General features: G+C 38.9%; 1 protein-coding gene across 1 annotated transcript; it reads left to right on the top strand.

Moving 5' to 3' along the window:
• Window positions 1–1,500: 1,500 nt before the first annotated feature.
• On the top strand, window positions 1,501–5,548 carry LOC134811432 (ras-related protein Rab-27A-like). The gene is made up of 6 exons (XM_063818260.1): window positions 1,501–1,692; window positions 1,862–1,981; window positions 2,218–2,330; window positions 2,701–2,809; window positions 3,731–3,872; window positions 4,564–5,548. Exons 1-6 carry the CDS (start codon window positions 1,501–1,503, stop codon window positions 4,737–4,739), a joined length of 852 nt encoding a protein of 283 aa, XP_063674330.1. The 3' UTR covers window positions 4,740–5,548.
• The last annotated feature ends 13,067 nt before the right edge of the window (window positions 5,549–18,615 follow it).

Here is an 18,615-nt window from a genome sequence, read left to right as displayed (position 1 = left end):
GTTTGGACACCCACGGTCGTTTCACACTTTATCGTTCTGACGATACAGGGGGAGCCGCGCACTTCGTGCGCGGCGGGTCATACAACGTATGACAAGTACCTGGTACCTTGAATTAAGATTCGATGAAGTGACCTCATAAGACACATATTTGAGGTGAATTGGTGAGTGGTGAAGTTGTCACAATTCACGAGACAAGTAGTCTTCTAAAAGGGATCGCCAACGTGACGATAGCGAGTTTGGCAGATAACCTGCTAGAGGATGCAAGTTAGCGGTGGCATTGTGGCAACCCTTCCAGCTTTTGTTGAGAAAAACTGGGCACTATCAACATCGTGAGGTCCCAAATGTTACTATATAACGTAATTCCTCCAGAGTCCAGAGCCGCGAGAGTCACTATTCATTACGTCCTTAAATGCAGCGACAGCCTCAATCTAATTTTACTAATAAACTTTGATATTGATTCGTTTTCGCGACACATCCGACGGCATTCTTCAATACGGCCCCATATAAAATCTCTTACTCTACTATAATCTAGTTTTACATCATGTGGCGTTAAGAAAGTATAGTAGGATCCTGGTCCTACTCTACCAAGCCACCGCCTTGTGGCCAGGCTCTCAGACTACAGTAAATCACTAAATCAAAAAATCTAGTACATTTTACATTTTGTATTTCAAGAGTTTGTTTCGCGTTACTAGATCCATGGTGTGCCCGTAAAAGGAATAATAGCTCGCACTATTCCTTTTCCTAGTTTTCCATACAATGATTCAAGATTCCTTTCGCACCAGGTCCTACAGCAGCAGGCTACTAAAAATAAACGAATCAGTTCCATTTTTAGCAGCACGCTTTCTCGGTGATTCCCGAAATAGCGCTAATAGATTGCGTATGCCCTTTCAAACCAGTGAAGGTGTCTTGATCTTAGAGGCATCTCTAGTACAAAAACGTATCAATAAATTTCAACCGTCACTGTTTTTTTGTTCCTACAAAAGTACATCACTACAGTCAATCGTCGTCTTCTAAAATTTTCTAAAGTCGTGATTTCTTACAATAAATCACACCTGTGACGACCGTTACCACGTGACCGACACTATACCGGTTGATGACTTTTACTGTGACACGCATCGTTTTCTATTTTCCATACCAGTCAAGACAATACAAGGTCAGTGAAATTCGATCCTATTGTGTTGAGACTGTTTTACTCAATGTCTATTTTAGAATGTTCTGTCTTCAATATATTTCAGTCTTTGAGTGTAACTGTAAATCCGTTAAATAGTGCTACCTAAGTACTGACCTAGATAGTACAGTTCATATTTTACTAGCATACCCAGCCAAACAAGTTTCAATAGTATGTCTCTCACAGTTTCGCGGAAAGTCGTGTTTAACTCGATGTCGTGGTGTCAGTAAAATGGCAACCGATATATATATCGTCTTGCTTTATACTTTTATATCTTATAGTAAGATATCGTGAAATATTGAATTGACTGATTGTAACACAATTGCGCAGACATGAACCCTGAAGCAGATTCATTTAGTTCTAACAACGGTTTGATAAGCCAGAAGAGAAAGAAAAAAACGAAGCCCAACTACAACTCTACTGGAAACAGCACCCTAACCTTTGTAAAGAGTCCCCTCAGACCCTCCTCTTACCACAACCAGACTGATGATCTGAGGGACGTGCACTATGATTATCTCTGGAAGGTTCGTTCCCTTTCATTCCGGGTTGCACGTGCAGTTTTTTTTCTTCTAAATTTTCAGTATTTTCTATTTAATTAAGTAAATTCGGATGAAAAGATTTAGTTTGACCTTATGATACACTTTTGGTAATCAGACTTTTAAGACGTATGCTGAATCAAATATCACACTTCAGTTTATCTGCGTCGGAGACTGCACCGTCGGGAAATCTTCAGTGTTAAATTTCTACAAAAACGTTTATTTCAACCCTCTGGAGAGTAAACCAACACCTGGTCTAGCACTGGTGGAAACTAGGGTGGGTCTCTAGATCTCTCCCATTTCATGTATCATTATCTTTAGCATCATTCCTATTTCTTATATCATATGGTGCTGAAATATTACTACTTAGGTATGTTAAACCCGTTAAATCGCCTTTTCATTAAAAAAACTGCAGGGTGTGGCGCTGGGACCGGTAGAGTTCACGTAAGGTACTCTTGCATTTCATTAACAAATGAGAAGTAGAGCTTTCAGTGATCAATGTAATATCTGCAGGTTAATTTCCACCGGTACCGGATTCACATGCAGTTGTGGGATACAAGTGGTGATCCGAGATTCAGTTGCCTGACTGCTTCACTGTACCGGGACAGCATGGCTTTCTTACTCATGTGAGTGCCAGTTACCATGGTTACATACCATGGTTACTGTAGTTACAGAAAATTTAAAAATTGTAAATATCAGCTTTTTAAGTATTCGTTGGAGAGGAGGAATTTGCAAAAAACAGAAATTTGTAAATATTTCCCTTTAGCTTTATCAAAATAATTTTGGCACATTTTTCTTGTTTTTTAATCAATTAGAAAGTCGTAAATGGATAATGGTACACCTTTGTCCTTTTAGTATTAACTATATGTTGGTTTTGCTTACCAGTTCTGATTTTAAAAGTTTCACAAGGGTCTTTCATGAAATTTAAGAATCAAAATTAATTGATGTATATCGAATTTTTAGCCAATTGAAAGATTTAATTTTTCTTTATTTCAGGTTTGACTTGACAAACAGAAGCTCATTCCAATCCGTGAAGGTATGGGTCGACCACATCCGAACTCACGCAGCTAAAGCAGATCCAGTGATTTATCTAGTTGGCAACAAGGTAATCTCACATTCCACAACTACTCAACCCCACTAGTCGGTATAATCTTATCGTCAAGAAAGATTGATTTATCCTCTTTAAGCTCAACATTTCATATGCCCATCTCAAAAGTTCTTCCTGCGACAATTTCCCAAAGTCAAATTTAGAAAAATCTTGAAAATTGTGGTCCATCTCCAATCTCGAATTTCCCCAAATGATCACGGCCAGCTACTAAATCCGACTACTCAGTATAACCTCGTGATTAATTCCAGCCAAAATTCAACCAATCCAACTAAAGCACATTTTGAGCCGTACAATGGACAATGTTAGATGTAAATTTAAATATTTTATTTATTGAAATCTTTCAAATCAATCAATTACATACAAATTTACACAATGAATGAACAACATTAAATCTTCTCAAAAGTAGACTCCGATAAAATCAGATTTTCTAGGACAAAATGTATGTAATCAAAGGACCTGAGGGTCACCAAAACACACCTCTTGCACAAGTATGGGCCCACTGAATCAATTGGCAATAAATAGCAAAATTAGCGAGTCAACTGAATGTTTATTGATTACCGTATATTGTTCCCCTACGAGTGACCAGTCCCCCCGGCCCCCTCCCCACGAGTGACCAGTCCCTCCTACAACTTACAAGTAACCAGCCCCCCCTACGAGTGACCAGCTCCCCCTCCCCACGAGTGTCCAGTCCCTCCTACAATTTACAAGTAACCAGCCCCCCCACCCTACGAGTGACCAGCTCCCCCTACAATTTACATTTTACAAGTAACCAGCCCCCCCCCCTACGAGTGACCAGCCCCCCCTACAATTTACAAGTAACCAGCTCCCCCCCTGCAAGTGACCAGTCCCCCCTACAATTTACAAGTAACCAGCCCCCCCCCCCCCCTGTAACTGCAAGTGACCAGCCGTGTCCCTCAGGCAGATTTGGTAGATAAAAGACAAGTGACGGAGGAGGAAGCGATGAGCGTGCAAGAGGAGCTAGAGTTGGAGAAGTATCTGGAGTGTGGAGTGTTTGACGGAGATAAACCAGACAGAACTAGAGTTGTCCAACTATTCTCAGGTAACACACACCTCATGTTTGGTGGCTTTGTGATCGTTACAGATCTTTTGGGTGAAATTCAGTTTAAGATATATCCACCAGTCTCTCTTCAATTCGCAAGTTATAACGGGAACACAGACACAATGGCGGTACTTTCCTAAAAGGGTTAAACGAGCCAGAAATTGAGAGATTTTCCTGAAATATCTCAGCCAACTCAGCAGCAGATTTTGGGGTTTGGTAAAGTGCTTAGACCAATCAAACACTGCCTAGATGTTCATGTGACAAACTCGGTCTTCAGAAAATCGCAATCGCTGACGCTACGGTTACCCGGGTTTAGATCAGGGGTGGTACGTACCAAGGCGGTTATTTACTTTGGGCAGACGAATTTCACTGAGGTGTGTCAATTTCAAACCATCATTCAGACCATCATCTAGTAGTAGGACGGTTTTTTGGTTCCGCCATCGTGTCCATGCTAAAATGAATCATGTGATTCGCCCTTGTGTCCACCCTTTTAGGAAAGTAACCGCCTTGTCTCCTACGTCCTAGTGTCCTATACCCGTTATAACAAATTGGAACTAAGAAAATTCAAAATTTTGTGACAATTAATTTATCAGACTTTAAAATGCGGGGGAATTTGAAGGGGTTGTCCAAGGACCAAAGGACGCCAGTAATTTGAGTAGGTTAAAAATTAATCCAATCTTTACTCCCCCAGAGATCCTGAACGAAATGATACAATCAATAGATCGGGAAATAGAGACCCAAACCAAGACCCTTATCAACCACAAGGTGTTCAAAGCAAAACTCAAACAAAAGGAACTCTTAACTTATAAATCAGATGATTCAGGGGGGCTGTGTGGCTGCTGTAGCTGCCTCCCCACCCTCAGATAGAGAAGTTAACTGATAGCTTTCAGAGTTATTAGTAACTATAGTAACTATAGTAACTATAGTAACTATAGTAACTATAGTAACTATAGCATTACGTTATTACGTCACACGAGTTAAGTGGCGAGAATTCAACTTTACAGTCGCCAATTACAGTTATAATCAGACTAGTGACAATAACATTAACAGTTATAATCAGACTATAAGTGACCATTTTGTTTCAGTTTCTGTTTCAGTTTCTGTATCGTGTATGATGTTTTAATGGTATGTCTTAAATAATTATAATCGATTTAAGATAAATGAGTAAAATTAAATAACGGTTTGAATAACCGACACAATGTTATACTAGTTTGTTCTCAGATTATGAATTTTGCGATATTTTTTAGTATTGAAAAGAATGCAATGAATATTCACAAGGGATATATTTGCGTAGGTCAGGGCGCCCTATACAGTGACTAAAATACCAACTTGCCAAGATAGAGCGGCCAATATTTAACATATTATAATGAGATTAATACATTTTATGCTCCTAACATTATCTGGTGTGCTACATAACATTGGATAGCTCTAAACATATCGATAAATTATACCGATACCGAAATGGGGATCGTAAATTGTTTTGATAAAGTAGCAAGCTGGCTTTTATTAGACCTCCTTTTATTCATAATACTACAACTTATAATACTATAATAGTGACAAAAGCTATATTTTGGTAAACAGGTCAATTGGGACCCTCTGAGTTGCCCCTAATGCCGAATGATTCAATCATGTTATCTTGTACAAGCGTTAAGCCATTTTAAAACCATAAATACATTAGTAAACATTTTTATTTCGTTTTATCTTACTATATAATATAAAGCGAGACGATATATATAGGTACAGGGTGGCCCAAAAGTAACTACCCACACGCAACCCTTTCATAACTCACGTAATTGGTATCAGAATTGCTTAAAAATTTCAGAGAATATAGATATGGGTCAAACTTAAAATTCCTGAAATGTTCGTAAAAATCCTTCGATCACAGAGGGTGTGGCACACCATGACACTCCCTCTTTTTCTCTTTTGTTGCCATAAAGTGAGAACGTTTTGAGTTAGGAACTCCAAAATTTTCAGACTCATGTGGTTTGATAATTGAAGTGCTTTACCAAAATTTCAACTTGGTTGTTTACAACTAAACCGAGTTATGACCATTTTAAGATCTGGCGGATACATGATCTCGGCACTTAATCTGTGATTTCTTCACTCAATCAATGGTCTGATTGGTTAGAACCTGCTCATAGGACAGCAACCGAAGCGCTATAACGTGAATTTCTTTGATTTTAAGGAAATTCACAATCAGCATTCACTTAAAGTGATCAGATCGTCATCCCCCAACATGCTCGGTACCGCCTAATGAGGCTCATTATTGCCCGCTACTGAATAGTCAGACACAATAATAATATATTAAAGTTTGTGATCACTGCAGAAAATTTCCATAAACAGTTCACACTTAAGATCTACTTACAAGTTACAACACTACAAATCTATTACATTTATTGAGGATGTTACTGAAGATAGTAATGAAATTGTTTTAACACCTTAGTACTGTGTTTTACTGCAGCTCAACCTGCTCAGTCTGACTATTTGGGAATTTAAACTCTTGACACTTAAGATCTGTTCATTTTGGCCTGCGAAGTTGTAGATAAGCTCTCTTAGACTTAATAAACTAAGTACAATAATGCTACGACCACGTTAATATAAAGATTGAGAAGATTTTCATACAACCTCTCTGCCGTTCAGTGGCACCTTATCCGGCACCTAATCCGGCACCTTATCAGCACATCATCCTGTATCCGGCACAATGTCCGGTCACAGCTCATACCTGGCTGTTAGTTGAGTATATCTCTCTAGATATACTTACTTTACTTTACTTTGGGCGATCCTCAATCGAAATCCCATTCACTGTCTGCCTCCACACGTCTCGATCGCACATAACAGTTCGAAGGTCGTCTAACTGGAGCCCAGTGTCACGAGCTACTACGTCCAGGAAGGTGAGTGGTCTCCTTCCACGGCCGGATTGGGCAAGTCGCCAGGGGAGGATAGTGGAGATAACTTGGTCAGAAGCTCTCATGCAATGCCCAGCAAATCTGGAGCGCCTCGACGCAACCACTGAGGCAATAGATGGAAGGTTGCCATAGATCTGCTTGAGGGTTGGATGTTTCTTCCACGAGATGTTCTTGGCCTTCATTAAAAGACGGGTGTAAAACCCGTTTTGAGTCCCCCTTCTCAACCCTGCTTTTTAGGGTCCATGGTCCTCCATAGAGCAATACTAGTTCGACACAGGCTCTAAAGACTTGACTTTCATTGTCGAAATGCCAGAGGACCAGACTTTTTGCAGTTTAAAACAGGCCTGACCAGCCATCCTTTCCTTTGAGTTGAAATCCTTTCTACTGACCGCAATGAAAGAGCCGAGGTATTTAAGTCACACACTGTTTAATCTGCGGCCTGAATAGAATTAAGTCGACAGTGTCAGGATAATTTGAATGGTCATGAACGCGTCTTAGAAGCATTCATCACAAGACCAACTTGTGCGGCTGCATTTTTCAAGTTCTGTCAGCAGAAGTTGACGATGGGTGCTCTATGTGTTCTGAAATTAAGGGAGATGGCGGGGCGGGCGAGAATCAGCCGTGCGAAAGGGTGGGTGCCAAGGTGGCTGTGATGAGTCGGGAGAGTCCTGGCTGCTGGGCGACGAGCTTCGGCGTAGTCCTAGGCGACGGCACTCGTATGTAAGACCTAATTCGTCACCCATGCAGCGTCTGAGGACATAGTCAAGGACATTATGAAGAAAAAGGGTGCTAGCGTGTTCCCTTGAAGAACCTCCCAATAAGTGTCCAAAAAAGTCGTAAGAGGCCGTCGAATGGTCATGGTACCACGGGCAGAGAACGATGAGGTCAATGAAAGAAGGATCCTGATAGCATCTACAAGTGGAGTAGGGAGTTCCCGTAGAGGGAGAGGATGTAGAAAAGGGCATCCCGGTTAAGGCTTCCGCACGCTTCGAAAAATCGACAAAACAATTGCGGCTGAACGATTTCCGATCTTGCATTCCCTCGATAACGACTAGGGCAAGACCTGTGGGAAGTGGTGGGCGTCTTCCGACTGTCCTGCGTGGTGGGAAACGCGGAGTGGTGTTGTGTGTTGGTGTGCCGGGAGATGCAAGAGGATCTTAGAAATGGGTAGATCCGGTCTGAGGAAAGGAACTTGATGTTAAAACTTCGCTGCAAACCGGTGCGTACAGTGAAATGCCACGGTGAGGTCTTTCTCTGGTGTCTTGCTGGATCTCATGACCATGCGACCCAGTTTTGGGGATAGGGGGGATAACGAGAATTAAGGGGGCCGTTTTCCAGCTTGGGGATCACACAATCCATGATGCTTTATTACAGATCCAGGAGGTTTTTCACGTAGCTGTGGGGAAGCTTCCGAGGGGCGTGAGACATGAATGGGGGAGATATGGATGAGTGCTATCTAGACCGTATGACTTGGAGGACTTGGCGGACTTCAGAAACGTGTCGAGTTCTGACATGCTGAAGGATGAGCAGCTGATGGGCAGGGTGTCAGAGACCTCGCTGGTTTGAAGAAGGGGGAGGGGTTGAGGTCCGGCAGGAGGCTGTTCTGTGCCTAGAAGGGGGGACATAGAATATCCTAGTTAATCTACAGAATTTGGAAGTCTTTTAAATTTTTGAATGAGTAGATTTATGCATTTACTGGTAATTAGCTCCGTCAATTTTTACAAAACAATGTGTTGTGGCAGATTAAGTGTATGGCGTTAGCGGTATGTCTATGGGAGGAAAGGAAGAGCTTGAATTGCGGAGGTGACTTAGCGAGAGGCGAGGGGGCGAGGGCGCGTCGGCTACGAGAGTGGTGTGAAGCGCAGTGGCGCGTGAGCGAGGAGACGTGGTATGGGTAGATGTGACGTAGACTTCTAGACCACCTCTTCACATGCTATAGTCATGGTAGAGTAGCTACAGCGGAAAGTCCGTAAATCGCGATTTATTGGTTGACCACTTCCTTATACCAAGAGGTTAGTGGTTACGTAATTATTTTTGGAGTCAAAATCAAATCATTAATTGAAATGTTTTATCATCCAAAACAAATGTATCATATTATAATGTTTGAACAAGAATCGTTCATTATTACAAAGTTATCTAGAAATTATTTAACTTTTTTTCCTCAATGAAACAACAATTGTGATTGTCGACGAGGCTATTCAGCAGCTTGAGACCACTGGTCGAATCCGGACAAGGTGACGATCCAAGAGGTTCGCGCCTGGTAAGACATACAACCATTCACAAATACGCCTCCTTTTAGTGCCAGGCCCTAGACAGTGGATCGGCAAACATTTCGCCATCTATGGAACAAAGGTGTGTTGGCTGCCTGTTTCAAAAGTTCCCTCAGCTTTACGATCCGTTACCCGGAGGAGACTAAGCTAGAGAAGGTTTACTAATATGACCTTAAACCTAAAGACGGAAGTTTTTCAACGGAATTCAACAGTGAATGTAATGTTTATTTTTGATCGACCCTGCTTTTGGTTGGCCATGTTTTGGCACAAAAGCAAGTGATGCTAACGTGATCCTTTTTAATAATAAGTTTTGATTTTATAAGAGTTTGATTTAACAAGATTGAATTAATAATTCGAATTAATATGCTTGTGATCCTCTGAAAGAGGAAAGGTCCAACAGAAATTATTGTTTGGCCATTTTTGTTTGGCCATTTTTTGCTTGGCCAGAATTTGGTAATTTGGCACAAAAGCAATAATACTAACTTGATCCTTTTGATTTTTAATCATTTTGATTGCATAAAGTTTTAATTTATAATATGTTATGATTTATAAGATTGCCTAAGAAAGGACACAAGGCCACCAGAACTGGCATCAATTGAAATCTCTTTATTAAATAGAAAATATTTAATTAAATCTTCTTATTGAAATGAAATTTGAAACGTTGACCTTAATTTTCCGTTACTTACTTTGTTTACATTGAATATAACCTTGTTGAAACCCATTGTTAAAGAGTTTTGACGCGAGATGAATGGATCAACAAATGTGAGGGAAAGAAAACTAACCGCATCCACAATCAGGTTTTTTTGTCAGTAAATTAGTTTATACATTGGAAATGTAGATAAAATATAACTGGGAAATTGTACCGAAAAACGATATATTGTAACGACCAAATTGAGACCAAAAGTCTTGAATCTAATAATGGGGTTACGCATTAAGTGGACATACACCAAAACCGTTTTAAATGTTAGACCCCCCGGATGACTCATATTAGGAGAATATGGGGGAATGTGGGACAAAAACAATAAGTTTCCGCTTCTTGGCTCCCTCTAACAGCTCCACGAACTGTAATGTAGACATCAACTATGAAGAAAGTTTTCGAAATAGAAAAAAGCGATTATCGAAAGTGCGAATAATTTTATGACATTGTGCTAAACCTTATGTTTTGGTTGTATGGTCCTCTTAAGTATGGTGGAACTTATTGGTGGAGAATTGATTTGTAGCCTGTTAGCTCTAAATATTTTATCTTATATTAGAACTCTTCCCTTATCATGTATGTATGAACATGTATGTTTTTAACTGACTAGGTTTTTATCTAGGCCCATGGTATTGACTGTTTTCTGCCTTAAATCGCAGCCATCGTTCATCTATGTCGTCTACGTACACTTTTCTACTTATCTAAAGCGAAAGATCTACCTCATATTCGTCCAATTTCCCATTCCTTTAAATTGGAAGTTGTATCTGGGCAATTTGTATTTGTGCGGAAAAAGGTTCAAAATGGGCTTGGAAGGCCCTTCTTTTAGCTTCTCCAAGGTAACAGAAGCTCTTAGAAAGGAACTTGAAAACTGAAAGTTATGTTATCTTCTTTCCTGGTGTGCCTTGGTATAACACAGTTTCAATTCCTGTCGTTTCCCAAAGTGTTCAGTGACCACAAAACCTTTTTTGAAACAAGATCCTCGTGCTGGAGGTTGGCCCTAATGTGAATGGAAAAAGGGTCTTTGGACATAAGGACTCCTTACAGAAGCCGAACTGATGTATGGTACTCATAAGCGTAAAATGATGGATCCAGCTTTTCAAAAAAAGTTCTTGACATGCCTAATGGGGACAGACGAATAGTGCTAAAAAATTGTGCCAATATTTGGAGGGAAAGAAAGCCAAAAGTGCCAACGATATTTATGGTCTGCAGAACAGGGTTGCACTAGAAATAGTATGTACTTGTGGGTTTTAGCCTGAAGGACGATTTCATCATGCGTGAAACATCCGACCTTACAAGCTACGAAAGATTTTTATGAAGTCTTGACATGAATTTTCGTTCATAGAGGTGGCTTTTCATTTCGGCTTCCTTGGACATTCCGAAAGATAAAAAGACGACTGAAATATGCTTGTGCCTTGATGAGGGGGACAATGCGAGCTTATTACTGAACGGATGAAGAAAAACTCAAAGAACCAGAAAGCATTTCCTAACGATGTTTTTAGCGATCACATCACAAGAGGAGGGATCTTGTGTGTGATAATCTTGATTATAGCGAATTCTTTGATCTGCTTTTATATCGATGTCACCATAAATTTGTGTAGCGAGGAATGAAGATATAATTTTATTTCTGTGATTTGAATCAGGTATTCGCGTAGGATAGTTTTGAATTGTAATTGTAATAATACATAGATATTAAATATTGTATATAAATACAGGGTGGGCCAAAAGTCATACAAAAGGCCAACCCTGAATTACGAAAAATATATTTTTATTTTGTATACGCTACCATTGTCACATTCCTGTCTCTCTTCAAGGAACAATTTTTTTCCGACAAAATATCAATCGATGACATTTGCGACGACTTCTTGCTTTTGGGTGGCGGAATGGTGACACTGCTAAACTATGTCGATCACATATGGGCTTCTCCTAAAACATCCTGAAATATCAGAAAAAGTCGTTTAAAGAGGTGAAAGTTTCCGATACATGTTCAAAAGATTTCGAATACTGGTGACCATTACAAACTATAATAGCTCTTTAAAAGAATTGTAATTAAATAGAAAAATAACCGGGTCGTGATAGACGACAGTGTCTGAGATAGTTATTATTTTTTTCAAATTTTCCCAAGTGGTGTTTAAAAATTAAAAATAAAATTCTAAGTGTGTCAATGTGTTGTGTCCCAACCCCCCGATAATCAATCTGCCCTCGATTTGCTTTAACCTGTAAAGTGGTTATGATTTTTTATGATTATCGTGCTGTGGCGAAGTCTTAGGTTTACAATCGCTATCACGACATGTGTTTTAAAGTCTAGTATCAACTTCCAGTTACGAAGTATATGAGAAAAGACGAGTTGAGATTACGAAGACTGAATAGACTTTGTTTCCTAAACAGTGCATTATGGAGTGGCCTCAGAATGCACCCCCCTCCTGCTCAACTATCCAGCAGAGTCATCCCCAACCACCGATGTTACAACTATGGTCCTTCACATCCCTGGGATTAAGTTTTCTTTACAATCACAACCTAACAGATCTTGTAAGTAATTAGTTGTTTTACAAAATTCTGTGTAACCCAGGCAATTGAGATGATTCAGGACTTTCAAATTATCCAAAATATGTAAATTATTATCTACTTAGTGCACGTATTAATCTATAGGAAATCGTGTGGTCGAATAGTCTTTATTTGTTTATCATTAAATCAATTTCAGAGAGGTATTATAATGCTACCAACCGAAGCATTACAGAGTCTTGAAGCACATTTGGCCGGACCCACACAATTCGATCCAGACGATTTGCACTGGCAAGAAAAATTGAGGCCCTTCAACTTACTTTCCATTCACTGCCGGTCCAAGACAAGTGTATAGGGAAGCAATTTTGCTATCATGGAAGCGAAGGTTGTGTTAGCCAAGGTTTAAACCGACTATCAACTACTATGACCCTTACCCGTAGGATACGATACTGAAAAAAAGACTGCTCTAACCGCTAAACCGAAGAACGGAGTCTTCATTGGAATCGAACACTAATGTTTTTACCGTACCCGGGCCCTGATTAAACCATGTAAATCAAGTTAGATTTTTTATGAACAATCACGATTCTCCACTATTAATTATTTGGTTATGTTTCTTAAGTTTTCATTAGGAGACATTTGGCCATACCCTCAAATTTTTTTCAAATGCTGTATTAAATTAAATAAATTAATATGAGCTTGGTCATGTTTTTTCAGTAAACTTATTCATTCTTTCTCATTTGTTTTCAGATAATGTATTTTTATTTTTGAATTAATTTAACGATTATGGTTTCTAAGAAAAAATTGCCTATAAAGTAATTTTTGTAATTTTTTTTGTTTCCCCCCTTTAAACACAGTTCTGTTTCGAACTTTCAGGAGCTGGCTTCTTGACTTCTTGCTGACATCTCCACGAACTTCAGATATCACCTTGTCCTTATGAAAAATAAGCTTTTTAAAAAACGATTTTTTCGAAAGTGCGAATAAGTAATGGTGAACTTATTGGTGGCGAATTGATTTGTACCTGTTACTCTAAAGATATTATCCTTATATTAGAAGCTCTTCCCGTATCATGTATGTTGAAACAGTTGAATATTGAAACATTAATTTTTACTGACTAGGTTTGATCTAATACTAGGCATGGTATGACTGTTTTTTATATGCTGTGATCGCAGCTTTCGTTCATCTATGTCGTCTACGTACACATTTTCTACTATCATCTAAAGCGAAGATCATACTCTCTATCCGTCTTCCCATTCCTTTAACTTGAGGTGGTCACTGGCAATGTTTGTAAATTTGATCAAAAACGGAAAAAGGGTTCAGAAATGGGCTGGAAGGCTCCTTTTCTTTTTGCATGTCCCAAGTAGCAGAAGCTCTTAAAAAGGAACTGAAACTGAACGTTTATGTTATCTTCTTTCCTGGTATTGCCTTGGTAGACACAGTTTCAATTCCTGTCGTCTCCAAAGTGTTCAGTGACCACAAAACCTTTTTGAAGGAGGATCCCGTGCGGGAAATTGTGGCCTAATGTGTATGGAGAAAGGTCTTTGGGGCATAATGGAAGCCTTACAAAAGCTGGAACTGATGTATGGTACTATAAGCGTAAAATGTTGATCCACAGCTTATCCAGGAAAAGTTTCTTGAAATGCCTAATGGGGACATGACAAATAGTGCGAAATAAATAGTGTGCCAATATTTGGAGGGAAAGAAAGCCAAAATGACTTTGACGATTTTGGGTATCAATGAACAGGTAGCACTAGAAGTATTATGTACTTGTGGGTTTTAGCTTGAAGGACATTTCATCATCTGAAACATCCGATCTAACAAAGCTACGGAAACTATTTTTTGAAGCCTTGACATTGAATTTCCGTACAAGAGGCCTTTTTCGTTTTAGGCTTCCTTGGACATTCCGAGAAGGAAAAAAACGGTTAAAAGATGCTTGTGCACTTGTTAGGGGGACAAAGCGAGCTTTAATAGCTGAACGGATTAAGAAAAACGCAGAAGACCAGAAAGCATTTCCAACGATGTTTTTAGTCACCCAAAAAAAAAAATCATCAAAAGGGTAGATCTTGTGTTTGGAGGATCTTGATAAAAACGAATCCTTTCATCTGCTTTTATCATCAATGTTCTAAATTGTTAGTACTTTTGGTACGAGGGATGGATTAATCCATGCTGGCATTGAAGCAATGAATTTAGCATAGGATAGTTTTAAATTAGTATAATATAAGAATTAATTGTATAATACAATATATTACGAACCGCACCATTTCAGGTTGTGTAGGATAAGAATTAAATTATTATACGCAATAAAATATATTTTTTATTCAGCTACCTTGTCACATTACTGTAGCTAAAATATTTCACAGTTTCACATTCCTGTCTTCTTCAGACAATTTTTTCCGGACAAAAATATCAGTCGAGGACATTTTTTTGGGGGCGAATGAACCCCCAGAACCCCTTATCTTTGCCTTTTTGGTGCTGGAATGGAGACTACTTGCTATAACTGTCGATCGATTTGGCTTCTCCTAAAACCAACCTGAAAGATCCCAGAAGTCGTTGAAATAGTGAATGATTCGATAGCATGTCCAAAAGATTTGAATACTGGGTAACCAGTACAAATAATAGCTTTTTAAATATTGCTTCGTCAGTTTTAGAATTAAACTTGAAAGAAATTTATATAACACAGACAAAAGTCATCAATGCCCTTTTTAACTAGTCGCTACTCCAAAGTTTGTGTCCTCTCCTCACCTTATGTTATATTGGATGATCAAAAACCAACAATATAGATTAATACCGTACGATAATAATGCGTCATTGTGTCCAAGGTACACTCTACACGAGTGGAGGGAGCGGTACGGAACTCTAATTTTATATTGAACCTATTTCCGATCCAGGGTTTCTGGCTTCTGTACTAATATAGTAAATATATGGACCCCCAGTCAGAGATCTGTTTATATCAGTCAAAATTATCATTCCCTGTACAACTTCTTTCCAGGTTAACGAAGTATAGGAGAAAAAGACGAGTTTGATTACGAAGACTTGAATAGACTTTGTTTTCCTAGAACAGTGCATTAAGTGAGTGCCTCAGAATTCACCATCCTGCTCAACTATCTACAGAGTCAGCCCGAAAAAAACATGTTACAATTAATGGTCTTCTCATCCCCTGGGAGTAAGTTTTCTTTAAATCACAACTAACAGCATCTTATAAGTATTTAAGTTGTTTAAACGAAAGATACTGTTTACCCGGAGAAGTTGAGATGATTCAGGACTTTCAAATCATCCAAATTATGAACTTATTACTACGTTCCGTTGCCACGTATTATATATATAGATCGTGTGGTCGTATTAATGTCTGTTATTTGTTTATTCATTAAATCATTTCAGAGCGTATTATAATGCTACCAACTAGAAGCCAATACAGAGTCTTGAAGCACATTGGCCGGACCCACACTATTCGATACCAGACAGATTTCAACCTGTCAAGAAAATTGAGCCCTTCACTTACTTCCCCATTCACTGGCCGTCCAGACAGTGTATGAGGGACAACATTTTGCTATCAGGGAAGCTAGATTGTGTAGCCAAGTTTTACCGCACCTTCAACTGACTATGACCAATACCCGGAGGAAACGGATACTAGAAAAGAAGATAACACTTACCGCTAACCCAGAGAACGGGGTTTTCATTGGAATTTGAACACTAATGTTTTTTTTACCGTGCCTGTTAAACCGTGCTAAAACCGTGTAAAATCAAGTAAGATTTTTATTTTTAGTTTACAATATCTCAGAAAGCATGAATTAATGGGTTATAAGTATGTAATTTTTAAACTGTATTCATTCTCATTCGTTTTTATACAATTTTAATAACAATTATTGTTTTACTAACACTTAATAACTAATATCATAAAAAACGTTGTTTTTTTATTACGATATTTAAATACTACTGATCCATTTAAATCAAATCGGTGGACTTTGCAAAGTTATTTTATTTTGAATTTATCTAAGGGTCTTCATTCAAAATTTTCTCGAAATCTTTATAGTTGTTTTCTGATAGAGGGGGAGTGATATCTATCAGCTGCTTTTCGTCACATTGGAAAAAATAATTGTTCCGAGCAGAAATTATCCTTGGTCAAAGCTTCAAAGGTCAGCGCTTGTGTGTAATTGTATGCGCGAGCGATTTTCAATGCACGTTCTGAAAATCTATCTTCTCCTACATTTTTTCGAGCAATGCACCCTCAAACCTTCAGTGATATGTTCTTAAGATCAGTTAGAATAAGAACTCGAGAGCCAGATTATAAAGAGAGGCTTTTAAAAAGAATTTAAATTCGATTTTGAAAAAGTGGACCTCTAAAAATCGACAAAGAAGATAGATTTTTTAGACTCGATTTTACAGAACTGCGATTGAAAATTCGGGCAATAAAATTACACAAAGCGCTGACCTTTGACCGGCGATAATTTCGGCTAGGAAGCAATATTTTTCCATGGGACCAAAAGCACTGATAGATATTACTCTACTCCCCTCTATCAGAAATAACTAAAAAGTCGATTTCGAGATGATTTTGAATAAAGACCCCCCCCTAATGATTAGGTTTTGCTTTTGATTAGGTAGTGCGATTATTTTTTTTCAGACACTGATTTGCATTTTATAAAATCGTTTCTAGAATACTCGGTTTATGTGTTTATGAGATAAAACCTTATCACCCCGCCGCGCGTGAGGGCAACGTTGTTGCTAGTAATTTGCGACATTACTTTATGGATATCGAACTCGCCGACCTTTCAACGAGAGTGCTGGGACAAGTTTTCAATAATTCATCAAACTTTTCAGTCCTATCGTTTTAAAGCACGTAGGGCTTTCCCAGAAACTACTCATCATCCTAGGATAATCATGTGTCCGCCAGCACTTGTTGCAAGTCAGAGTGTACTCACCTTTTACAGAGAATGACGTGTACGTTTCGGTCCCCTGCGGAAAAAGGAAGTGAGATATCAAAATCTGAGATAAACCCCCCGATCGATAAAAATCCTGCAGGTAGGTGCTAGTCCAAGATTTCACTCTTTAAGACATTAAGATGGCTTCAAACACCTCACAAAAAGATTCAAAAGTAAATTTGACTCGCACCTACCAAATACCACCATAAAACTTGCCCTAATATATTTTTGAGGGCAAGTTTTTGTGCCCGCCCCGCGTGACTTTGTCCTCAGCAACAGCAAGACATAGTTACAATCTCGCCACTAGGAACAGACAAGGAAAATATTGTATTAATATCTGCAAAGGAATTTAATGTATTTTAACAACTTGTTCAATAATGCTAATAACTATCGATGAATCCTCATAAATGGTACGGCCCGGTGTGAGTGGATATATGGATTGAGCTCTGAAATGGGGCTCTGTTTATAGGTAATAACAGCGGCCAATCAGGATCGAGCACTGTGCTGTGGTAGTTGTGCTGCAGTCCCAGATTTAGGATCTATATCTGATTAGGTACTAATTAGTGATTATGCACTTTAAAGTAAGATTAACTCGGTATTGGGGACAATCCAACATTAAATCGCTACATTTTGCAAATCAGGCTGATATTTGTAACGTTAAAAATAGTTGTCACTTATATATTTAAAACAGGTCCCCGGTTTAATAACAAGCATTCAGATAGAAAGAACCAGCAGCGGTTAATGACCCTAAAACAGAGGGTGAGAACAGTTAAGAACAGCAGAAAGATGTGGAGTGAGATTAAATATCTTCTCTTTTTCTGCACTGGTTACAGATGCTCAACATTATTTCAAGAAATTCTGGCCTGGGTTATGTTTTAAAAATTAGATATAGCCAGGGGCCCCAATGCAGTTTTTGTTTTATGTCTAATTTATCATGAAAAATGATTTGTGCTTCGGAGTGATCGGGCAAAAAATTAATTTTAACACCACGGGAAATCGAACGTGCGACCGCCCGCCCCTGCGAGGCACTCGACGCTCTAGCGTCACGCCACAACGGGAGATATACGCTCATTAAAATTGTGATGTCTATATAGTGCTTATTTGGCCAGAAATTAGTAACCTGCAATACAACCCTCACTTTTGAGTTTTGTTATGATTGTAATTGGAATGTCGGAACATAAACAACTCTACTGCATTAATTGGAACTGTCTGTACAGTGTACACGATAAAATACATTGGGTAATTTACAAAGATTGTGTACAGTGCATTCGGGGGCTTTGCTTTTGACTGATTTTAGTTTTCCGGACAGGTTTTCTTGGGAATATCAATGTAAAACCAGTGCCGTAGAAGAGTAAACTTGCATGAGAGTTAAAATGGTACTATTATAATTTGTTTGTCAGGTAGATTTCAGTTTTTCACTTTGAACATTGGTATGGGATTTAATATGCGTGATTCGACAGA

This window comes from Bolinopsis microptera, chromosome 2, assembly GCF_026151205.1.
Source record: "Bolinopsis microptera isolate Bmic1 chromosome 2, MBARI_Bmic_1.0, whole genome shotgun sequence".
NCBI lineage: Eukaryota > Metazoa > Ctenophora > Tentaculata > Lobata > Bolinopsidae > Bolinopsis > Bolinopsis microptera.
Note: the sequence above shows the minus strand (reverse complement) of the source record. Positions and strands in the feature narration are given on the sequence as shown.

Excerpts from the sequence above, each read along its gene's own strand:
- LOC134811432 (XM_063818260.1), top strand. The coding sequence starts at position 1,501 with ATGAACCCTGAAGCAGATTCATTTAGTTCTAACAACGGTTTGATAAGC. Across the intron at positions 2,331-2,700 it reads AGCATGGCTTTCTTACTCAT|GTTTGACTTGACAAACAGAA; the intron begins GTGAGTGCCAGT and ends TCTTTATTTCAG. Across the intron at positions 3,873-4,563 it reads AGTTGTCCAACTATTCTCAG|AGATCCTGAACGAAATGATA; the intron begins GTAACACACACC and ends TTACTCCCCCAG.